This window comes from Mytilus edulis, chromosome 9 (genome assembly GCF_963676685.1).
Source record: "Mytilus edulis chromosome 9, xbMytEdul2.2, whole genome shotgun sequence".
Taxonomy (NCBI): domain Eukaryota; kingdom Metazoa; phylum Mollusca; class Bivalvia; order Mytilida; family Mytilidae; genus Mytilus; species Mytilus edulis.
In genome coordinates, this window is record NC_092352.1 from 77,858,350 (window position 1) to 77,882,772 (window position 24,423).

The 24,423-nt window shown below is 32.0% G+C and overlaps 1 protein-coding gene across 1 annotated transcript; it reads right to left on the reverse strand.

The window, feature by feature from the left end:
- Positions 1-18,823: 18,823 nt before the first annotated feature.
- Positions 18,824-24,005, reverse strand: LOC139489111 (uncharacterized). The gene is made up of 2 exons (XM_071275241.1): positions 23,828-24,005; positions 18,824-23,273 (listed from the first exon to the last, which is right to left on the reverse strand). Exon 2 carries the CDS (start codon positions 23,264-23,266, stop codon positions 22,268-22,270), a length of 999 nt encoding a protein of 332 aa, XP_071131342.1. The 5' UTR covers positions 23,267-23,273; positions 23,828-24,005; the 3' UTR covers positions 18,824-22,267.
- Positions 24,006-24,423: the final 418 nt, after the last annotated feature.

The following is a 24,423-nucleotide window of genomic DNA, read 5'->3' on the forward strand; positions in this document are numbered from 1 at the left end:
TGAAACTTAGTACAAATGTTCCCTATGATATGATCTTTCTAATTTTAATGCCTAATTATATTTTTTACCCATTTTCACGGTCCATTGGACATGGAAAATAATAGTGCGAGTGGGGCATCCGTGTACTTTGGACACATTCTTGTTTCTATTAATTTGTATTATAGCGGATCCGACTATTATAGTCCGGAAAACACTTCAGTTCCTCGAGAAAATCTCTCCCAACCCCTTCTCTATGAATCGGTAGAGATTTAACATAAAACAATAATTTTAAAGTTTTCTTACTAAGCAACAAAATATAAAAGCCGTATTCCAAGAGTCGTCTGTGAAAACCGCAATAATGACAATTAGACGGAACGTTAGAAGTATATTTTATTAAATAACGTCAAAATCGTATGTAGGGACATTGTGTCGGACATTTTAGTTTTATCTGATATCTCGTATATTAGATTTAATTTATGGGAATTTAATATCAAAATAGAGATAATTTTTTGTACTAACGATTATAATTTTTTTTATGTAGCGAATGGCACTGTATTAAATAAACATCATAAAAAAACAACAGAAAACGTAACCCTACGTTTAATTTGGTTTGAAGGGGACAACATGTCGGACATTGCTATTCAACTCGAATAATAAGAATTTATTTTAAAAATTCCTGATTATTGCATGAGGCGAAAGTGTGATCTTTGTACAAAATACTAGTATAAGAATTATTTATTTTCGACATGGGGATTGCTCTGGAATTCCCTTTTTTGGGACAATTTAACAAAAATTACGGCAACCTTTCGTGCATGGGACACATAATTTGTATCATCTTGATTCCTTTTTTTTTTTTTCATATTTCCATCTTTTCGAGAGAAAAAAATCGACATTACGTCAATGCCCAATTATGAATTGCTTGTTCTAGACAAACTTTTATATCGTTTGGTAATAAAATTTATATGTTTTTTATGGTATTCAGAATTTCACAAAACTAAAATTGTAACGCGGGTCAAGGAAATCATATTGCAAAATAAAGGTTTTATTGAGTTTTAATTAACATGATTAATGAAAATGGTCTGTTACATATACAAAATTGCAATAATCTGAAAGAAGAGTTTAAAAGCTTTAAAATGATATACAACACTTTATAATATCAATTTTTATGTTTAAAAATTAATAAGATGAATGCGTCTTGTCCGTGATTTTACCAAAGTAACACCAGTAGCGTGCGACGTTTCTTATAATAATCGCAATATGACACTTGTTCTTATCAAAATTATATTTATCTCACTTCAGAATGTACTGACGTATATTTCGTGCTTCTAAAAAAACAGGACGTAGAATAAAGCGTCGCGTAAAACCAAACTCATTGAACCAAAACAGCCAAGAACTTTGACAGAAATATAAGGTTTATATCAAGCGTAATTTATAAAATTCAGTTATAATACGTATACAACAAATTTCAAGCGAACTGTATTCATTTTGATATCAACTAATAGTACAGTGACCAGACACAATATTTTTTGATTTAATCGTCAAACATACTATATGACTATATTATATATCATTGGGTTCGGAAAAATGAGTACTTTTGAAATATCGAGAAATATGGGAACAGTTTTGCATAAAATAAGATCAAAGATCAAATTCTTTTTCTTGCAGATTTTCAAAATTTGAAGATATATAATACAACAATTTAGGTTAAATTTCAGAAACAGACATTTTTTCAAATCAATTAGCAATGAATATTTCGAAAATGTAAAAAAAAAAAAAAAAAAAAGAATTAGGAAGTTGATTTATTATGAAAATTGGCGTTTTTCAAACGCTTGTTCTATATATTATACAAGATCAACATATATTCTGTTAAAATAACAGTAGTTACCTTGCAGACTGACATTCAACCTCAGCAATACATGATAAATATCATTTTTACCTGAAGCCTACTATCATGTAAATTAAAAACCACTCAATACCTCTAAACCGTTACAATTAAAAAATGCAATTAAAGAGATCCACACCACATAATTAAGCTAGGAATATCTTCTAGTTCATTTGTTAAGGAATATGATTGGAAATTTCGAAAAAAAATTCTGACCCTTAACAGGAGCAAAGCTCCAAAAATGTAAGGTTTTGTTGTGAACAAACACATGACTTTTTACATTGAGCTTTTCCTTGCATGAAAACACAAGATCCCGCAAGATTTCTGCTGACATATGCCCTTTAAAATACACGGGATGTAATGAATCATTTAACTCTCTCCAACTGTACATGTATTCTAAATGTGACGGAATGGGAGGTTTGATACACTTTGATATTGGACTATACAAACTCATGGTGCATTCGGAGGGTTCATAACAGCAATACCAAGTTCTCCGTCTCTTTTATTGCTGTTTGGTTTTGTTTCCTCGTGTGGATTTGCATTTTTGCAGCAATTTCAGCCCTTTCCAGCATTATACGACTAAAGGATTGTAGAAAATGTCTGTAAAGTTCCATCTTACAAGCGCAGACTTTTGATTTGTTCTACCTACAGTGCTACCTGATCCCCTTGAGGCTTTTATAACTGTCTTTTCTGTTGCCACGTCGGTCCATATACCGTTAAAATATCCAAGTGTCTGTCTAATAGCAAAGTCGCGATCTGTAAAAGGTGATCGAATATTCTCAAAAAGTGGTAGCATATCGAGTATGTAAACTGGAATCAACCTTCAGTAATTGGTGCGGTTGGTTACCAAAAATTAAGGTAATATTTGAGATGACAATCGCAAAGAAGTGACAAATTACCATATCGTTCTGCTCTTACATTTGACAGCAAACTGTCTACGGCTTCAAGGAACATATACCAGTCTTTGAATGTAAGCGATACAGCACACCCCTATTGTTTATATGGATCTATAAGAGGCTGTATATGAGCTTCAAATAGCTCCGTCACATGCGCGTTTTGCTTTATTGCTGAAATAATGAGATAAATGAATTTGATATTACTGATTAATAAAGGTGTAAAATATCATATAAATGTTGATTATTTTACATTTTGCGTAAAAACAAATGATGAAATTGAATTGAAACGTACTCTTTTAAATGCAAATATCTTAAGTGTTAAACTTTTACAAAAACTCTTTAATAACGGATTAATTCTGCTAAACTTTATTTGAAATTATTAAAATTAGGTGTTACACCAATGTATATGATAACAGAAATCATATCACGGATGTTCTTTTACAATGTAGACCTCACAACTTTTAATCGTCGATTTTTCTTTCAAGTAAATAACTAACGTACTTCAAAGCCCATTTTACAAAAATTGCATCGTACGACTTTTTGACGACAGGTCAAAATGTTTAGTTTAACCTTTTAACTACCTATATTTTGATTTATAACCGTATAGTCCGAATGACAATTAAACTTTTTAAATAAGCGACTTTTCCTTACTTGGTGAACGTACTGTAACAATGGGGTGTTCATATACACTTGTAGATATATATCGGTCGTTACCATTGAATATACTGTTAAATATCAATTGAATATTTCAGAAAACGTCGGTCCAATAAATATCTTAATATTTTGTCAGACGGATTGAGAATAAAACACTCTTTATATCAAACGCCTAGTTGAGTAAGCTTCATGTCTGGTGATATTAGTAAATAACATGTCATTTTACGATGACATTCACTTCTGGTCGAATATTGAAAATAAACACCTTCTTATATTGCATCTACCTTGTCTGTTCGTTCGGTCGCCAAATAAATATTTCTGTGACATTTTTCTCAAGTACTACTCAACATAACCACGTCTAATTTAGTCAGCAGCCTGGCAGTAATTAGTTGTAATGTATGAACACTTGACCAATCAGACACCTACTTTCTGTTTTCCGATACATTTAATTTTCTTATATTTGGAATGAACATAACAAATTGTTGTACTTTTCTCCAGTACTATTGAACTGGCCAATTTCATTTATAGTCAGCCGGATATTTGTTGTTGATGAGCTATAACCTGTTAGCACTTTCTGGATCTGTCCGACACTTAATACAAATGTTATTTCAACTGATCGGGCGGAGCTTATGTTTTAATTTGCATAAGGGCAGTCTATTTGAAGATGTGTGTGAAAAGGATGATTGCCGTTATAATACTAATTGATTTCTAATCACTAATCAGTGTCACCAAACGCATTTTCCAAAGAACTGATTATATGATATAGAACGAATAGCTGCACATTTCATTGATGAGCTTATCCCAAAACTCCTGTCTGTAGATGGATTGGTGTTAAATGAGCGAACTTCTTAAACTCCGCCCAGTCATGTGAAATAAATCTAGTAATACTTTCTGTTTTCTGAAGTTTGAATAATGAGTGGGGTATGAATAGCCAAACACATTCCGTCTTATGTTATTATTATTTTTTTTTTGTTTAAATAACTTACACTCCGACTATTTTTCTCCATCGTATTTTTATTCTAATATTTTTAAGATATCTGATAACATTTCTAATCAATAACATATACATCAATTATGATCGGGTTCCCATTTTTTTACACATGTTACTAGTCTACTACCCTTACAGATGATGCACCGTATAATACTGTTAGATAATTGATACAGAAAAGAACCAGCACAGGTGTTCCTTGTAAAGATGGTGTTATTAAATATCAAATTACCCTAGATGAAGCTTAATTGCATCTTCTTTTGGCAAGATGACCTTAAATTCGTCCTTTTTCTTTAAAAAAATCAGCAAAAGATAATAAATCCTTGTTTATCAATATTCAATATCAACTTCAAAAATAAAACACGATGGTCTTATGATATAGATTCTAGGTACTGAAGATGTTTATCATCTCAATTGCGTGTTATGGTGTTTTGGGGTTTGATAAATATATACAAAGCCCAAACACATCAAATGGATGGCTAACAATGTTATATTCATTTTACATGGCTCGGTACCTACACATTTTGTCATTGTGTTATTTTGCTACGATAGTTCTTTGTATTCTTGTCCTTCAGTTTTGCTTAAGTGCCTTTTTGTTTTTCTTTGTTGGCATATTTGTTTGGTTTTTATTGATTAAGATTATAACACAATGCTGACTGTTGTACACCTATTTTGACATTTTTATTTATCAAGTAAATACTTTTATGTCAGTTGGTAAATACTATAATGTCAGTTGGTAAATAATTTTATGTCAGTTGGTATATACTATCATGTCAGTTGGTGAATAATTTTATGTCAGTTGGTAAATAATTTTATGTCATATGGTAACTAATTTTATGTCAGTTTGTAAATAATTTTATGTCAGTTAGGGAATAATTTTGTCAGTTGGAAAATGATTTTATGTCAGTTGGTAAATACTTTTATAGCAGTTGTTAACTAATTTTATATCAGCTGGTAAATACTTTAATGTCAGTTGGTAAATACTATAATGTCTGTTTGATTTGATCACTGAACGCGTGAAATTCGACTGTCGTAGAAATGAGAGGTTTAGCTAGCTATAAAAAACGGTTCTTTCGACCGTTTTCTGGAGCTTGTTTTTAGTAAAGAGTATGGCAAGTGTTATCCATTCGTTTGATACGTTTAATTTGCGACTTTCATTTTAGAAATTTTATCAGGGACCTTTAGTATTGAATTTTCCTCAGAGTTCGATATTTTTTCATACATGTACCTTTTGTTTTCTCTTTTTTTTATTTCACTGTAGTCATGTTCTATGCTTCCGACACTTGCTTACTTGCATTTACTATATACCTTATAACTAATGTTTGCAAGTATAGATGCAATATGAGTTTAGTGTTTGCGATGTGTACGATGTTCTTGGATCAGAAAATTATTATAAAAAGATAAATACTTCACTGTGGGAAATATAAAAAATTATAATGTTGCTAATTCCATTGGTTTTGTTGATTCATGCTTGTTTAGTAATAAATAATTATATAACCACAGTAAACAGAGCTGAAGTTTTATTTACAGTTGATTAACTAAACATCTGCCGAATTTTTTGAATTATTGAAAATATATAAAGAGCACAACGAAAGAGCCAATACAAAGTCCTCAATTTTCGCTAACATCATCGTAAAACAAAATCAATGGGTCGCCCAGTAACCTAGATCGATACTTTTCTATAATAAACTAAAAAAGAGCTAAACTAAAAAAGAGTTAAAGCATTGTTGATCGCTTGATACTCTATTAGCATTTGTCTAATTTCCTATATACATTATTCAATCCTTATAGGGTATGTAATCTATAACAATAATCTCAGCCGCAATATGAGACATAAGCCGATCATAGTTATACTCATCCCATTACTTAACGTACTGCCGTAGGAGTTCATATGTACTTTTAGATAGATGCAATGATCGGTCATTGCCATTGAATGTACTGTTAAATATCAATTATATATTTCAGAAAAAGTCAGTCCAATAAATATCTTACTATCTATACTATTTCAGACGGATTGAGAATAAAATACATGTTATATCCAACTTCTGGTTGAGTTAGCTTCATTTCTGGTGATATTTGTGAATAACATGTCATTTTACGATGAAATTTGCTTCTGGTCGAATATTGCAAAAAGACACCTTCTTATATCGCATCCAAATTATCTGTTCGTTCAGTCGCCCAATAAATATTTTGCTCAAGGGCTACTCAACGTAACCACGTCTTGTTTAGTCAGCAGCTTGGCAGTAATTAGTTTTAATGTATGAACACTTGATGGATCTGACACCTACTTGCTGTTTTCCGATACATTTAATTTTCTTATATTTTGAATGAACTAAACAAATCGTCGTAACTTTCTCCAGTACTTTGGAACTAGCTAATTTCAGATTTTGTTAGCCGGCAGCTTGTTGTTGATGAGTTATAACCTGTAAGCACTTGCCGGATCTGTCAGACACTTACTTCCTGTTTTCCGATGTTTGAATAATGATTAGGGTATGATTAGCTCGACATAAAATTCTTTTTAAAGTCTTTTTTTATTTCAATAAGTTACGCATTAGTAGACACTTTTTCCGAATGGATTAAGGCAGTGAGGTTGTTGATACAAATCAGAATTAAGAAACTGAATGGGTCTAGCAAATAATGCCCATGCTACGTAGAATGTTTGAATGCCTTAAAAAAAATTGCCCATTGACCCCATTTTTCTTTTTACCATTTTTTTGCATGTATAATAATGTAAAAGTCTTATAAAATCTTATTTATTTTTTAATAGTTTTTGAGAACTTTAACTTCTCAATGATAAAGATAAAAATCAAGAGAGAATATTTTCCTGTAAAAATTTCAATGGCTAATATCTCGAAAACAAGCAATATATATATTTTTTAGGGGCCAACTGAAGGACGCCTCCGGGTGCGGGAATTTGTCGCTGCATTGAAGAGCTGTTGGTGACCTTCTCTTATGTCTGTTCTTCTATGGTTGGGTTGTTGTCTCTTTGACACATTCCCCATTTCCATTCTCAACTTTACATTGACCTCTATATATTTTTTTCATTTTTTTGATTCCTTGATTAATCCCCTATCAATATATACTAGTTTTATGAAAAGCTAATTATTTTGAAACTGAGCAGCGAACTCCCTTAAGATTGTGTGTAATCGTTATTTTTGTAATTAAAAAAGAGTACTTCATAAAAAAAAAACATAAATAGTATAAATCGAAAGGGAAAATGCATTATCAATCGGTCACGGTCAAAATTATATTTGAAATGATACTTAACATATCATTTCTGAGCGATCACATCAATCATGATCATCATTTTCAATTCGTTTGTTTATGTTTATATTTATCTTTAAAATGCCATGTTATATAGATACATGTATACGACGATGTGAGATGAAGACAAATTAGATAACATTCTATCCAGGTCACAATTTGTAAAAGTCAACCATTATAAGTCAACTAATGTTACAAACAGTGCATTTTACATGTACAATAGTATTGTATTCTGGATACAGAAATAAAACCCAAGACAAATGCACACTATATAATCGTGTAAATAGAAACATAGTTGCTAAAACAAACTGAATTCCAAATCATTGAGTAAAAACTAAACTTAGACAGCTTTGGCTATTAATACGTTTTTTTTTCGAAATCCGAAGAAAATTTTGTCAAGAAAGTCTCGTAATAGTAGACAAAATCAAAAGCTCAAACAAATCAAATCAATGGAAATGATGTAATATCAATTTAACCTTGCTCGGTACTTATACATTGTATTATTGTTCTAAGTTAAATAAGTGTTTGTGTTTTAATGATTTAGATTATAAGACAATGCTGACTTCTATTTTGACGTTTTAACCTATCAAGTCTGCTTGTTTTGTTCACACATAGCGTTGAAATTGTATTCTACATGACTATTTATTATAGATCATAACAAAACAATTCAAATTATCCTTACATTTTGCTTACATCATCGTAAAACAAAAGCAATGGGTAACCCAGTAACCTTGAAACTAAATAAGTGTTAATGCATTGTTGTCCGCTTGATATTCTACAAGCATTCGTCTGATTTCCTAGGTACATTATTTAATCTTAATAAGGTATGTTATGTAAGTTTTCATCAAATATAACAATCATCTCAGCCGCAATGTGAGACAAATTTCAATCAAAATTATATTGATCCTACTACTGAACGTACTGACGTATTTGTCCATGCCTTGCAAATGCAAAAAAGGAGTTAAATAAAGCGTCGGTTTGAGACAAATGCCTTGACTGAATACAGTTCCATTTTTTTGAGGAAACATAACGGTTAATTTCAAGCGTAATGTTATAATTCAATAGACAACTTTCGAGTTCGATGCATTTCCGTCACATCTCTGATTTTAGTGAACATCATTCGTGCGTTTAGTGGCATCGTCACTTCCTTTCCAATGTTGAGCAAGTGATTGGAAAACTATAATACTCTATTGCACGATTTATTCGGCAAACTTAATTCTCATAATTGACCATCAGCACTGCTGTCATTAGGGAATTGTGATTTAGTACTTACAACACACACATTATTTCTAGTTTATCCTGCACGAAGACGGTCAATTAGACGCTTAATGAACGTTAATAATGCAAAAAGTAAAATCACAAAAATACTGAACTTAGAGGAAAATTAATTCGAAAAGTTCATAATCACAGGGCAAAATCAAATAACAAAACGCATCAAAAACGAATGAACAAGAACTGTCATACTCCTGACTTGGTACAGACATTTTCAAATGTAGAAAATGGTGGATTAAACCTGGTTCTATAGCGCTAACCCTCTCACTTTAATGACAGTCTCATCAATTTCCGATATATTTACATTGATGCGTTAAATAAACAGACACAATAAATAAAATAGTCAAAATATGGGTACATAAGTCATCATCGTATAACAATTTTAAAAGGAACAATAGGGATACAGGCGATGCCCTCTATCTGGTAATTGACGTCACTAAGTCGCGCTTAATTGACGAGTTTTTTTCCGGTGACGGATGAACTCGAAAGTGGTCTATTGTTACGTTAGTACAAACAATTTCCAATACATAGTGTTCATTTGGATAATGAGTTCATATGCATATGGAGAAAGAAGCAAGATCGTTCATTGACATTGAATATGCTGTTAAATATCAGCTGGGTATTTCAGATTACGGCGGTCCAGTTTAAAATGCCAACAAAATAAAACTTTGTTAATAACCAATGTCTGGTGAAGTAAATTTTATTTCAGGTCATATTTAATGAAAAACATGTCATTGGAGTACGATAACATTCGCCTCTAGGTAAACAGTTTTTGTTACACCAACCTTGTCTATTCGTTTGATCGTCCAACATTTCTGTCACAATTTTCTCAAGTACTACTTAACATAACAACTTCTTAATTATTTAGTCAGCAGCATGGCAGTAATCAGTTGTAATGTATGTATACATGATTTATCAGACTACTTGCTGCTTCTATACATTAAATGTTTTTATATTTTGAATAAACTAAACAAATCGTCGTACTTTTCTCCAGTACTATGGAACTGGCTAATTTCATTTTTGTCAGCCGGCAGCTTTTTGTTGATGAGTTATAACCTGTAAGCACTTTCCGGATCTGTCAGACATGGACTTCCTGTTTCCCGTTGTTTAAATAACGAGTCGCGTATAATTAGCCTAACACATTCCATCCCGTTATTATTTTAATAACCAACGTATAAGCGGGATCCTATGTTTCACACCAATGCGACAATTACTGGTCAACTTTAATAGCTTTTCTAAAAAGAATTACAAAGTAAAAGTTACAGCGCAAAAAAAGAAGATCAACAATCGGTTCATGTGTTTCAAAAAAGGCAATTTAACATAGTATATCGATTTTAATAAAAATTTACAAGTTTTTTTCTTAAGTTTACAGGGACTACTAAAAAGCTGCACTTTACATAATTATGTTCCTTCAAAAGAAAAACATGATAACAATGAACGAAGAAAACCAATGAGGGATGATTACTTGGTATAGGTACATTTGTTGACAAACTGTTGACATTCAAAACCTCCTTACATTACATGTTGCAGACTATTCATAAACCTCCAGTCTTGTACAAAATCGTTTATGGACTCTTTTTTTTTAAATCCTCTCACAAAAATAAAATGTTCGTCCCCTGTAGTGGGGTTGAATAAATTAACAGGGTAATAATTTTGTATTTATCTTGTCCTTCGGAATAACAAACGTAACATAGACAATTCACAATTAAAAAATAATAAACCAAATCCCCGACTCTTTGTCCGTGTTGGCTTGATATTTGTCAATATCTTTGTATGTAATTAGTATCACAGAGGACACTTAAATTGTCGAAATGTGCATATATTATTGGTAATATTGATATCGCCAGTGTTATCATGACTTGGTACAAAAGAAGGAAGAAAAAATATCTAAAGTCACTGTATATCAAGGAATCCTCATAGAAATACAATAAATAGGAAACAAAATATCAATCATATACATGAGCAATCAAATCCAAAACGACACACGGATTGCCTCCCGATGAAAAGACAACACTTTTCCACAAACTCTAAACTCTAATCCCAAACATTTATTATTAACAACCCCATTACACACAAAGATATTCGGTATTGGTTTTAGTTATGTATGTACATTTTCTATAATGACAAGCGAATGCGTTCTTTTGTGTTTAAGTAGATAATTTCTATTTAACACTACGATTTTAGGAAATCACATTTAACATGTTTAACGTATTGCCTTGATGAAATATATGATATCAAAATATAAATAAACTATCAAATATCTGACAGAAAAAATAAAGATATGGAAAATGCATAACCTATCGGACATTATTGTTGAAATTATACTTGATAACATAAAATTTCTTAGCAATCAAATCAATTTTGATCGTTTTTCCCCCTGGTTGATATTTTATGTTTTTACAGTTGATGCATCATATAATACTACTAGATAATTGATACAGAGAAAAACCAAAACAGATATTCATTGTTATGATAGTATTACAAATTAAATTACTGGATGAAGCTAAATTTGAAACATCTTAAAGCAAATCTACCTTCGACGGCCTCGGTTATTAGCACATTTTGTTCTCTACCTTATTCTTTTTGTTTCATACTATTCATGAAAAAGGTTTCCGAAACTTACTTATTTGCATTTACTATTTACTTAATAAGTTATGGTATTTTCTACATTTGAAAATGCCTATACCAAGTCAGGAATATGACAGTTTTTGTCCATTCGTTTTTAATGCGTTTTGTTATTTGATTTTGCCATGTGATTATGGACTTTCCCAATTGATCTTTCTCTAAGTTCAGTATTTTTAAGATTTTAGTTTTTTTTTACAAGATTTGAGTCGGTTTACTACACATCATAACACTTATGTATATATTAAGTCATCTGTTTTTGTTCAAATATGCCTATAATATTTTTCGATGGAAGTTAAACATTCATCCATCAGTCATTGATTTATCCATCCATCAAAATAACAAATATAAGAACAGATATATGTTGAAGGGAGCATTTTTCCATGAACAGTGATTAGAACGAAACACAATGTAAAAAGTCTACGGAGGAGAGATTCTCATATATGAACGGACAGAAGGTAAATGGCAAAAAAGCATTTGATCAAAGACAGACATTATACACATGCAGGGTTGGTTCGCCTGTTTATTTGTTATGTGTGTTTTTAACAAACATCAACTTAATCATAAGTAATTAATGGTCAGTCGTTATGTAGAACCATGCACATATACATAAGAGTTATGATGTGTAGTAAACCGACTCGTCGGAAAGGATTAACAAAAAGCTAGGTCTCGATGTTACAGTTGATAGAAAAAAAATTTCTATTTGATCACATTTGTATGAGTACTGACAACCGGTATTTATTTGGTTCAACCAGGAAGGGAACGAGGCCAATGAAGCAGCTCAACTTTTAGATTTACAATAAACAGAACTTTTTTTTTATTTATCTAAATATGATTGTATTTCAGGATATTGAAATTTCCTTGCTCATAACATTTCGATGTATACTCTCCATCGTATTTATATGTACCGCTCAAGTACAATTGTTTACAAAATTATCTTTATCACAACTTCGTCGTCGAATAGTACATGGTGATATTTTCCAAAACAGCAAAACTCTTAAAACCTCCCCTATGTGATAAGTTACATTGACATTTAAAAATAACCAGAAGAACAATACTGTTCATTTGTAAAAGCAAAATATTCAAGCGTGGAATGTAATATTGACAAAGAACACTGTATTATGTAAAGTTTCTCTGACTGTCAAGATACGATCTATCCGATATAGAAGCTATTTTCTAGTTAACATTGACATTTAAGTGGATCGCACTTAATGTGTTTGTTAGGCGGAAGTTATAACGTGGAATTCTACGTAAATTATCTGATATTCGGCAGATAAAAAATAAATAGTTAATCGAAAGGGAAAAGACATAAACAATTGGGTACGTTTACGAAAAACGACTCTTCAAAAGATAACATTTCTAAGTAATCACTTAATCAATTCAAGTTCATTTTTTAAGCTGTTTATTTTTGTACTATCTTCTGTAAAATAACAAAAGTTAGCATGCTATAATTACACATACCCACGTAGTAACGTCTTTTAAAAGTTTGTATAACTGATGCAATTAAATAACGTGAAATTCCTGAGGATTGTAATATGAAGGAATAACCAGAAATACATTAAAATAAATTATATAATTTATAAGAACAATTATTCTTACGTAAATAATTCTGATAAATAATGTGCTTTAACGGTGAACAAACATGTCGACAAAACTCCATAATGCTTTTTAAAACAATTGTTAACGACTGATGAAAAATAGGATGCGCGGGTTTTTAATGAAAAACAACCACAAACGACAAAAAACAATAGACAAAATCTGGAGGTACATGTACACCAGCGACCTTGAACCAAATCATATGACTATATAAACGTATGTTAAGTTTTTATTAAAAGGCATCGAGCAAAATGCTGCAAATAAAAGGTTACTGTTCGGTGTATGTATGATGTAATTGCTTCGGATATTAATTTATCTTACCTCCTATACATTTCCAGGAATATGATTGGTTAAAAGCGTCCGCGTGCAAACCGTGTATATTTGATATTAGGTTAGTAGGGAGGCGGGGCTTATCTCATACACGGTTAGTAGTGGAGTTACGTCCCTTTATATTCCATATTAGGTAAGAAGGGGGCGGGGCTTATTTCATACACGGTTAGTAATGGTGTTATGTCCCTTTATAAAAACAAAACGTTACTGAGAAAAAATCTTAAAAGTTTCAACAGACCAAGAAATTGATGATTAAGATTGAATTAAATTCATAAAACACATTTAAACCTTACAAGTCGTTATTGTTGGCATCTGTTTGTGTAGGATCAATGGAAGTATTTTCTTAATGCTAACAGTATTGAAGAATTGCTCATTTTGAGAATCACTAGTCTTAATTTCACACGTTCAGATAGTCGGTAAGATAAATTCGTTACATAGTGTGCTAGTGACGTAATACGGTATATATGGGGTCAGTAAATTCCATATGGGGATTCGAGCTTCGCTCTCACCCCATATGGAATTTACTGACCCCATATATACCGTATTAGGTCACTAGCACACTATGTAACTAATAATACATATAACACCAAAGGCAAATACAGATATCAAAACGTAAACAATTACATGATTTTTATTGATTGGTGATTCTTTATTAATAAATAATTAAACAGCGACATCATATAGTGCATATTTTTTATTTTTCAGCTAGTTGATTAGCCAAACATCTGTCGACACTTTTGATGTATTGAGTTTGTCAAGAGACTATAATAAAAAGGTCAATGCGAACACCATTCATTAGTAAAAATAACAAACTAATGATCGAAGTCCCTGTTTTAAGCTTACGTCACTGTAAAACAAAATTCATGGTTAACCTAGCAGTCTAGTTAGATTCCTTTATATGATAAACTAGTAGATGATTCAAAAGACAGGATAAAAACGGTGAAATGTCTCACCTGCTTTACTATTAATGAATGACTTAATGTTGAAAGTCTGGGATAAAAGGGAGAAAGATTAAAACTAAATTAAAACTAGTAATGATCAATGAGAATGCATGAAAGAAACCTGATCAGTCAGGCATGACGCTTTCCAAACATTCTGTACACCAACTGTACAGTCATGTAGTTAACATTATACTTATAGTATCTTACAAACAGACCTAACAAACAAGCATGATTTTTTTTATAATGAACCATTAAAATGAGGTCAAGGTCAGAAGAAATCAACCACTCATTCGTATCACTTATAGTATGTCAGAACCATGAAAATAATATATTTTTGTAAGATGAACAAACAAATATTTACAGAGACATATACATTTTTTCTGATGTCTTACGTTTAACTACTTTCAACTTGGTCTTATGATATCTTTTTTGGGTTTTCTTTTTGTCATTTTGTCATGTGGAAGCCTTTTTCTGGATTTTCACAGAAATTAAAAAAAAATGCTTTGTATATAAGAAACACATATCATTTAGGCAGATACATTTTTTAAAGAATACACTTAAACAAAATATACTACCACATTGAACTAAAAGTTACTCTTGTCTAAAGTACATGTTGAATTATTGTCAGCTGTGCATTAAGCATATTTCAATGTACTGTGGATTCATTATTATTCGTTGGATACCAATTTTCGTGGATTTCGTGGGTACCGGGAAACCACGAATTTAAATATTCAACGAATTGCAAATTTTCTAAAGGAATACATTCATACTTTGTCAAAACCACGAAATTAAACATCCACGAATATGCAAGTTTTCCTCAAACCACGAAAATTGGTACCCACGAAAATAAATGAATCCACAGTAATACAATCAGTGATCCTAAAATATACTACGCGTTATGAAAACAAAGAAATTTATAATCTGAAAGGGAAATCTAAGAGTTGATAATTTTCATAAACCATATGTCACGGCAATTGGCAGATGACGCATTGAGAACTAAAATTCGGAAGAACAACATATTTTTGCATGTTTTGTTTGTATAATAGATTGATAAGACATGAATCAGATATGTTTACAAGGATCGAAATCAACTCATCATAGATACTTATGATAGTGCCTACATTCCGGTTGCTCTATATACGTGTGAAATATTCGCCACTGGACGTAACATAAACAGCAGTCAATGAATCAATCATATACCTTTTGCATAGACATATGATATCTTAAGGCTTCCAGAACAATTACTATTTGACATATGTCAGGTGTACCATATTATAATTAGCCTGTTACTTTTGATAACTATGTAAAAAAAAATAAAAAAAATACCAAACTCCCAAAAAACATGGAAAGTTCCTAATCAAATGCAACAATCAAAAGCTTGAAATATATAACACGTAATAAGGATCATAAACAACTATAGTACCTATAATCTATACTTCAAGACCATCGTGTATAAGATGTATAATTTGTGAAGTTGATAAGAACTATTGGTTCATCTGGACTACAATATCATAAATACATGTACATATACATGATATACGGATGAAACCCATGCATAGTGTGCATCCTGCTTTTTTACAAGCATTAAATCCGTGCATAAAAATGAATGTATACTTATTACACAAATATAAGAATAAGAGTTCCAAAATTAGATTCTACGTAACTAGAAAACTGCTAATTGTTTGTGGGGGAAATATATAAGATATTTGAAATAGATAAGATTGAAAATCACATTCTAACTAAAAACAAAAATAATCTAGGAGTATAAAATTAATGGTGAACATTATTATGAAATACACTCTTATATTGTACTGTTATACCACTGTCCCAGGTTAGGGGGAGGATTGGGATCCCTCTAATATGTTTAACCCCGCCACATTATGCATGTATGTGCCTGTCCCAAGTCAAGAGCCTGTAATTCAGTGGTTGTCGTTTGTTTATGTGTTATATATTTGTTTTTGGTTCATTTTTTTTTTACATAAATAGGGCCGTTCGTTCTCTCGTTTGAATGATTTATATTGTCATTTCGGGTCATTTTATATCTGACTACGCGGTATGGGCTTTGCTCATTGTTGAAGGCCGTACGGTGACCTATAGTTGTTAATTTCTGTGTCATTTTGGTGTCTTGTGGAGAGTTGTCTCATTCACAATCATACCATATCTTTTTTTTTATATTTTTATTTACAGTTATTGTGTTCACTTTACACACTATACACTATGTGTCAGATTATAGGATAAAGCATATCAATCTATATAATGTTTTTAGGTCAAAATTTAAAAAAGGATTATAATAACAACTAAAAATGCTAGAAAATATATATGTTATATAATTGTCAATATTGTTATTATTTATGTAATTTACAGAACTCCATGTACTTAAATTGTTTGATAGATTATTTTTTTAATTTTATAATTTCAATGAGTTTTGAAAGTGAAAGTGCCTTTCATTTCTCTCACAAATTCATTGATTATTATTTTAGATTATACGAAAGATATACAAATAATGCTTAATTTATGATATTAAGGTACTAATATATAGGGATCTCCACTGGAAAAGCTGTACCTGTGAAGAAATCTGTTAACAGCATGTGATATATTGTTGTTGAATAAAAGAAAGGCTAATTGTTTGTATAACTGAATTATTTCTTTGGTATCGTATTTAAGATAAGCAAAACAATATTCCTCTTAGGCAAGAACGCATTCATTTCATTATTAGATGTTTTCTTTCTCACCTTTAGATATATTCTGATAACATTGACAGATTTAAAACAGTGAAGATATAAAGCAAACAATATAAATCGTATGTTATTGTTTCCCACTGGTGTAATTATACATGGCAAATATCTATGGTTGAATTTCCCTTAAATTATAAGACGCATGAATTCTGTATCACTAAATATACCTATTTATTATATTTTTTATCCCATGCCTCAACTGTTTCGATTTTTATACATAATTGGATTTAAATAGTCAGATTTGAGCGTTACGGGTGAAGGTAATTCAAGAAAAGATCTTCGGACGCGTATTGTTTTCACTTTTTTTTACAGCGATGGGTCGGTACTTTTATTGGTGGTCTATGAGTCACCGAGGGTATCATCCTCTCAGTATTCAGTACGTAGGTTATGACATTATTCATAGCGAAGCTTTTCTAAGGGTATGCCACATGAGGAGCAGGATCTGCTTACCCTTCCGGAGCACCTGCGATAACCCCTAGTTTTTTGTTGGGGTTCGTGTTGCTTATTCTTTAGTTTTCTATGTTGTGTCATGTGTTCTATTGTTTGTCTGTTTGTCTTTTTCATTTTTAACCAGGTGTTGTCAGTTTATTTTCGATTTATGAGTTTGACTGCCCCTCTGGTATCTTTCGTCCCTCTTTTCTAAACTTTTCAAATTCAAAGTTGACTCTAGATAGATTTGGCTATGTTTTAGTACAGTTTCGTCATACAGCTCTTCAACTGTTTCGATTCTAAATCATTCGTTTCTTTGAAATACTATAAAGTGAGAAATTGTTTCGTGTTTTATTTTATAATGCAACTGGGTGAATAGCGAAGTAGTAACTCACATTTTGATATTTTATACATATATCTGTATTTATTTTTTCCAGCAAATGCAATTACTAAATCTGACATGCTGGTCCTTAAAAAAAACAAAATGCAATAATTTCCGATTCTATTGTTTCGTTAATTATTTGGCATTTTACTATTTGGTGATTTAATTGCTTTACTTTTACGAAGGTTTCTAAGAATATATTGATTAAAACTTAGAATAGTAAGGTCTCTTACCACATAACTGTATAACAATTTATGTCAACTTCCATGTCACTATAGATAAAACAACTGTCATTAAGCGACAGATGTAATTTTAATCATGGGAATTGTGTTATTATTGTTTCTGCATGAAAAAGATACAACATTTACAAGTTATTAAGTATTGAACCATCTGTTATAGATAATCATACATGTATATAAATACGTATCTATGTTGGTTATCTCCACAAATATTCAGTTACTCTTTGGAATATGCAAATGCCGGACATAAAACAGCCAAAAACGTTTCATAAAAACAATACATTCGTTCTTTTCTATTCTGATCATGTTTATTGGTATTTTAGTAAAACGCGACCATCAAATATACAGAGCGCATAAAGAGAACAATTCCCAATATCCATGTATCCTTGTGACCGTTTAAAGTAATCTGTTTGCTTTTTTGACATCTAAGTTCGACAATCAAATACACGGGAATAGTAAGAATTGGTTTGTCCTTCTTCGATTACATTAAATATATGAATGTCAAAGAAATCATGGAAATGGGAAAAGACATTATTTTAATAATAATTACATTGGATGTATGTTTCATTTTAATACGTTATTCTGATTGGCTAACTGCACAATCAACATGAAAAACTACGTTTGAAGTGTAAATGAAGAAATGGATTAATGTTCTAAATTAAATAATAATAAATCAAGTTTATCGGTACTGGTGCAGCCTATAAAGTCCGCCACTAAACAAATTCGAAATTTTCTGTCATAACAGAATGTTTCGAAAATTGTTACCGCCAACCAGTACTATGAAGGTGATTTATTTGAAAATAAAAAACCTGTATGTTAAAGAATCTGACCGCCGTGACTACAAGCTAACAGATTCCCGAAGCCATGGACCTACTTCGCCGTTTTGTGGACAAATTGTATGTGAAAATTTTATAATGTCAAATAAACCTTGCTGTAACCTATACAAAAACAAATTATTTCCGATATCTGATAAATGAACACCGTCTAAAAATAAATCTGGGTTGTCTTCAGATATTTCTGGATATCTAATATAAGCACCGCCATGTTTGATGATATATGTAGCTACTAAACTATTTAATCTAACTCTAGTTCTGTTCAAAGATCTATGTACAATCTCATTCCTGTATTTCAATCTGGGTAAAATTTGAGACCAAACAAATTTTGACTTTGGTAGTAAGACCCGAAGGCAATCAATCACTTTTAAAATATCGTGTCCTAATACACATGACACTTTTTGTCCGATATCATTTCCACCACAGTGAAATACTAATACTTGCGGGGGTTCTTCAAGTGTAAGCAAATGTTTGACTTTGGGTATTATCTCACAAATCCTCATTCCACTTTTTCCTTGCCACCATATTGTAGATTTTATTCGTTCCAAACCTAAGTTTACACCATCGACAGACTTTCTAGCATGTACAAATGCATGTTTGATGATTGAAGAACCCACCAACCAAACACTCTTTTGTTGACCTGAAAGTCTTAAAGTGACGATCAGGCGAGTATTCAAATTTCAAATCAATTATGTACAATATATACAAACAAATAAATGATGACACATATTAAATTTGACTTGCTAACTTTAGCGTTGGTATTCTGATATATGTTTTATAAGCTTTTGATTCCCAACGACCAAAATCCTGAATTTCATCATCAGAAAACCCCATTTTCGAAGACTGAGATGCAGCTCCGATCCTAAAACTATGACTTTGAAAATTATCCGATGTAATATTCGCCACATTCAGAGCTTTCTTTAGAACAGCGTTAAACTGATAACGTGTAACATAGTTTCCACCGAAGTGTATGAATGCAGGACCAATGGTTTTGGGCCTGGCAATGAAATATTTCTTTAATAAATGAACAGGACATACATGAGAATTAATTGAAGGTATAATTATTAAACTACCTTTGCCTAACTGATCAGTTTTTGAAAATTTAAGGTTGATAGAAACGTTATTGTCTGAAAAACTAAAATCATCTAACGACAAAGTGTGAGAATGTGCCAGTGATTTATTGACTACTAATTCCCCTATCCTGAAAAAACCAAAATACGCCAAACTAAACAACCCCGAAAACAATAAGGTCTCATATTGTGAGAGACATACAGATGGTAAAAGTGAAATCAATTTATCTAAAATCTGTGGTGTAATTGGCAATCTTGAATCCACTCGTTTGTCAAGCCTTTCCATTCCAATTAACATTTTCTTAATTATAAAATTGTGAGTGTTATCAGTAATATTTAACATTTTACATTTAAAGGCTATACCAAAAATATAAGACTTGGCAGTAGACGGAGCATAACCTCGCACAGATAAATATGCTATAAAGTTACAGATAACATTAAGTGAGGGTGGCCAAACAATGGCATGTCCGTGTGAAGATCTAAATTGATCAAATGACCTGACAGCAGTTTCATAAGTGTCACTTGTGTTTGGTGAGATTGACGCCGTTAACAACTTGTTGGATTCAAATTTGAGATCACTTGAAGAAAAGACTGTGGGACCTTTTCTGGTTCTTGTAACGCCTCTGGTGACATGCGACGAAACCGTGGCCACTGTTGACGAGAAATTGCATCCGCAATACAGTTTTTGTTTGATGTAATATGCATTGCTTTAAACTGAATATTATAAACCATAGCTTGTAAGACTAAAGGACGAAGAATATGCATTACCCTTCTTGATTTAGACGTTTTAGAATTCAAGATATGAACAAGTGCTTTATTGTCAACGTGTAAGATAATTTTCTTATTCGCAAAGATCGCATACCACAAATGAAAGGCTAAAACAATAGGCAATAACTCTAAAAATGTAATGTCCTTTAATATATCGCAACCTAACCAATATGGCGGCCAAGGAAAGAAAGCCCAATTTGGATGTAAATACGAAGCACATCCACCAAACGCACTCCCAGCACTATCAGTAAATAACTCCATATCAACATTTGATATCCAATCGGAATCAGGAAAATAAAATTTGCCATTAAAACAATCTAAAAATAACGACCACAACCTTATGTCTTCCTTAATTGACGCAGTGAGCCTTATATGGTGCCGAGGATTTGATATTCCTGACATTGCATCATAAAAACGTCTGTTGAATGCCCTACCCGTAGGGATCACTCTCGAACAAAAATTCAAAATGCCTGTAAAAGACTGGAGAACACGTAATGTTGTTCTTTTTTTGCCTAACAAATTTGAAATTATTGTTTTCAATTTCAGCAATTTCTCTTTGGGAATTTTTACAGACATTTCAATTGTATTAATTTCAAGCCCCAAAAAAGTAAGAACATGAGTTGGACCGACGGTCTTGTCATGTGCCAAAGGAACTCCTAAACGATCACATAAACAATCAAATTCACTCATCAGGTTAAGGCAAGTTGAATCGGTCCCCGGGCCTGCAAACAAAAAATCATCTAAGTAGTGTATAACACTTTCCGATCCCGTTTTGTCCTTAAAGATACATTCTAGAAATGTTGAGAATTTCTCAAACGTTGCGCAAGACAGACTACAACCTTGAGGCAAACAGCGGTCCACGAAGTAAAAGTCCAAAAATTTGAAACCCAATAACTCGAAATCATCCGGGTTTACTGGTAAAAGCCTAAATGCCGAGCTGATATCTTTTTTTCCAATTAGGGCGAACTTTCCTTGGCTACCCACCATATCTAGTGCATGGTCAAATGGCGTATAAGTCACAGAACACAAGCCCTTATCAATATAATCATTTACGCTTAAACCGTGTGGGTATGATAAATGCTGTATAAGCCTCCAAGAACCATCCTTTTTAGGACATAAGCCAATCGGAGACAATCTTAGATTAAAAAGTGGTATATTGTTAAATGGACCAGCTATTCTTCCCAAATTAATTTCTTTCAATAATTTTTTTGCAACTTCAACTTCATTGCCAAAAACAGAAACTAGATTTCTACAATCAGTAGTCATCCTAGGTCCAGTATAATTTAGACGAAAACCTTCTAAAAATCCCAAATATAATTCTGAAGCAACTGTTTTATTACTATAATTTTCCAGAAACTTGCAAAGAACATCAAATTTAATTGGCGTATTAGCGATTGAATGAACCGTGGAAAGGTGGTCGCTGGAATCTGACAGCTGCCCTTGGATTAGCACTCGAGCCTCGTTGCGAACTGTTATTTGGTTGTCCAGCAGCGAATCTAGGACCACGCCTAAAATTAAAATTTGTCTGAGCACCATATCGTGTACAGTTTACCGATGGGTGAATACCTGAACAACGTAAACAACTATGTGAATAATGACAGTTAGGCCTAGTACATGATCCATTGTTATAATCATAACATTTATACGCATTAGTTACAGGGTTTGGATTAAGTTGTGTGCTATCATCATACATGAAGAGTAACCAAAGCTCTAAATCAACTGTTCCCCAGTTACAAGACGGCATTCTTATTTTTTTTAAACGGAATTGCTCGTCATACCTCTTCCAGCCTAAACCGGGAACCCTACTAGCTCCCAGTCGTATGTTACTCATGTATTTCAGAAGCCCTCTTGCCTCTCCCAAATGACTTGACAGGTAAATATCAATGAAAATCAGAAATGCATCAGTCCACTGACTAATACTATTAATCTTGACTGTTGATGTTTTTGGTTTAGATTGTAGAACACCATCTTTAATTATTAAAGTATTAGAATTATCATCAATAGGTACTGGGTTCGACAATAAACAACCCAGATCAATATATTCACCATTTAAGATTTTTTGTCTGATATTGCAAGAAACATTATTACCCAAATCATTGCTGATGCTAGCAATTTCATGTACAGAATTAACATTAGATTCAAAATTTTGAAATGTACCTTGTTCATTGATGGTTTGTGAATACGACTCTTCATTATTCGGTAAATCCACTGAACTGTTAAATGTGGTAGATGGTCCTGATGCATTAGATGTTGTAATTTGCGTCCGTGGCGGCACTACATCATGTTCTGTTTGAGACAGTGCAGCTGTCCTGTCATTATCAGTAACACGGGCTGTTCTCCTTTTTTTAACTCCTTTTCCCCTCGCGACAGTTTTTCCCCTAGGCATCGCTAACCTTCCAATAAATAAACACAGTGTAAAATAAAAAATAGTTACCAATCCTAAAATATATGTTTAACTAAATATAAAAGTAAACATGAAATAAACAACGCGATATCTGTGACGGAAAAGAATTGATGATAAATCAATTAATCAAATGTCAATTTAAAGCATTTACCAAATATTTCTTAACGGAAGCATAGTTAAGTATAATTCTCTTAAATAATTTGCGACATCAAATAGCAATTAGGTGTACCATGTATAATTGTATTGTCTAGCCATATTAGATGACTCCCGGCGTGCATCGAATATTAAATATAAATTACATACCTCATAGGAAGTTGCCAAAATAATCTGCATAACAAAATGCAATTAGCGTGGATAGCATCAACATTAGATGCCTCAATAAAAGACAAAGCAATAATGTGAATGAAACTAAAATTAAATTAAATTAAACATCATAATTCGTTATATAGAAATATAATAAACATAAACAAATAAAATCGATTGAATGTATTAAAATTAATATCAAGTAATCATGTGTATAATAAATTAAATCAATAGTCTGACCTTAGATCAATATAAATCCTTGAAGATAGCGTTTGCAATATTTGTGATGAGAATGCAAGAGCAGTTAATTTATATGTAGTGTAATAAATTTAGACATGCGCGTCTGCTTTGACCTGCTAATGAACTATTGCTGGTCTTCCTCTGATAACGCGATTTAATGGTCGAGCCCTTTAAATCGAATTATTCCTTGGTAAATTGCATTACAAAATAAAATTTACCATTCACGACGACACGAGGTCCCATAATAAACTGCAGAGGTGAATTAAATAAAAAAATGATAAAAATCGTGTTTTTATTATCCCAGATAACAAATGTAATTATAAGTATTGAATGCTTCTTTTTGTAACTTCATGGGGTTGTCAAAGCGTTGACCGTGCGCAAAGTAGAATGAAGAGCGGAAATACAAAATGTACTTCGGTCAACGCTTTTACACCCCAATGAAGTTACAAAAAGAAGCATTCAATTCTTTAATGAATGTCATTTCATAGTCTGAATCCGCTTTTGAGCTTGTTTAATTGACGTCTAGTCGACGCTTCAATGATATATACAAGTTGTGCTATGTTTACCGTACTGTAGAATACAAAAACATGAATTGA

Bases quoted from the DNA above. Each gene is read 5' to 3' on its own strand.
- LOC139489111 (XM_071275241.1), bottom strand. From the start codon at position 23,266: ATGCCTAGGGGAAAAACTGTCGCGAGGGGAAAAGGAGTTAAAAAAAGG.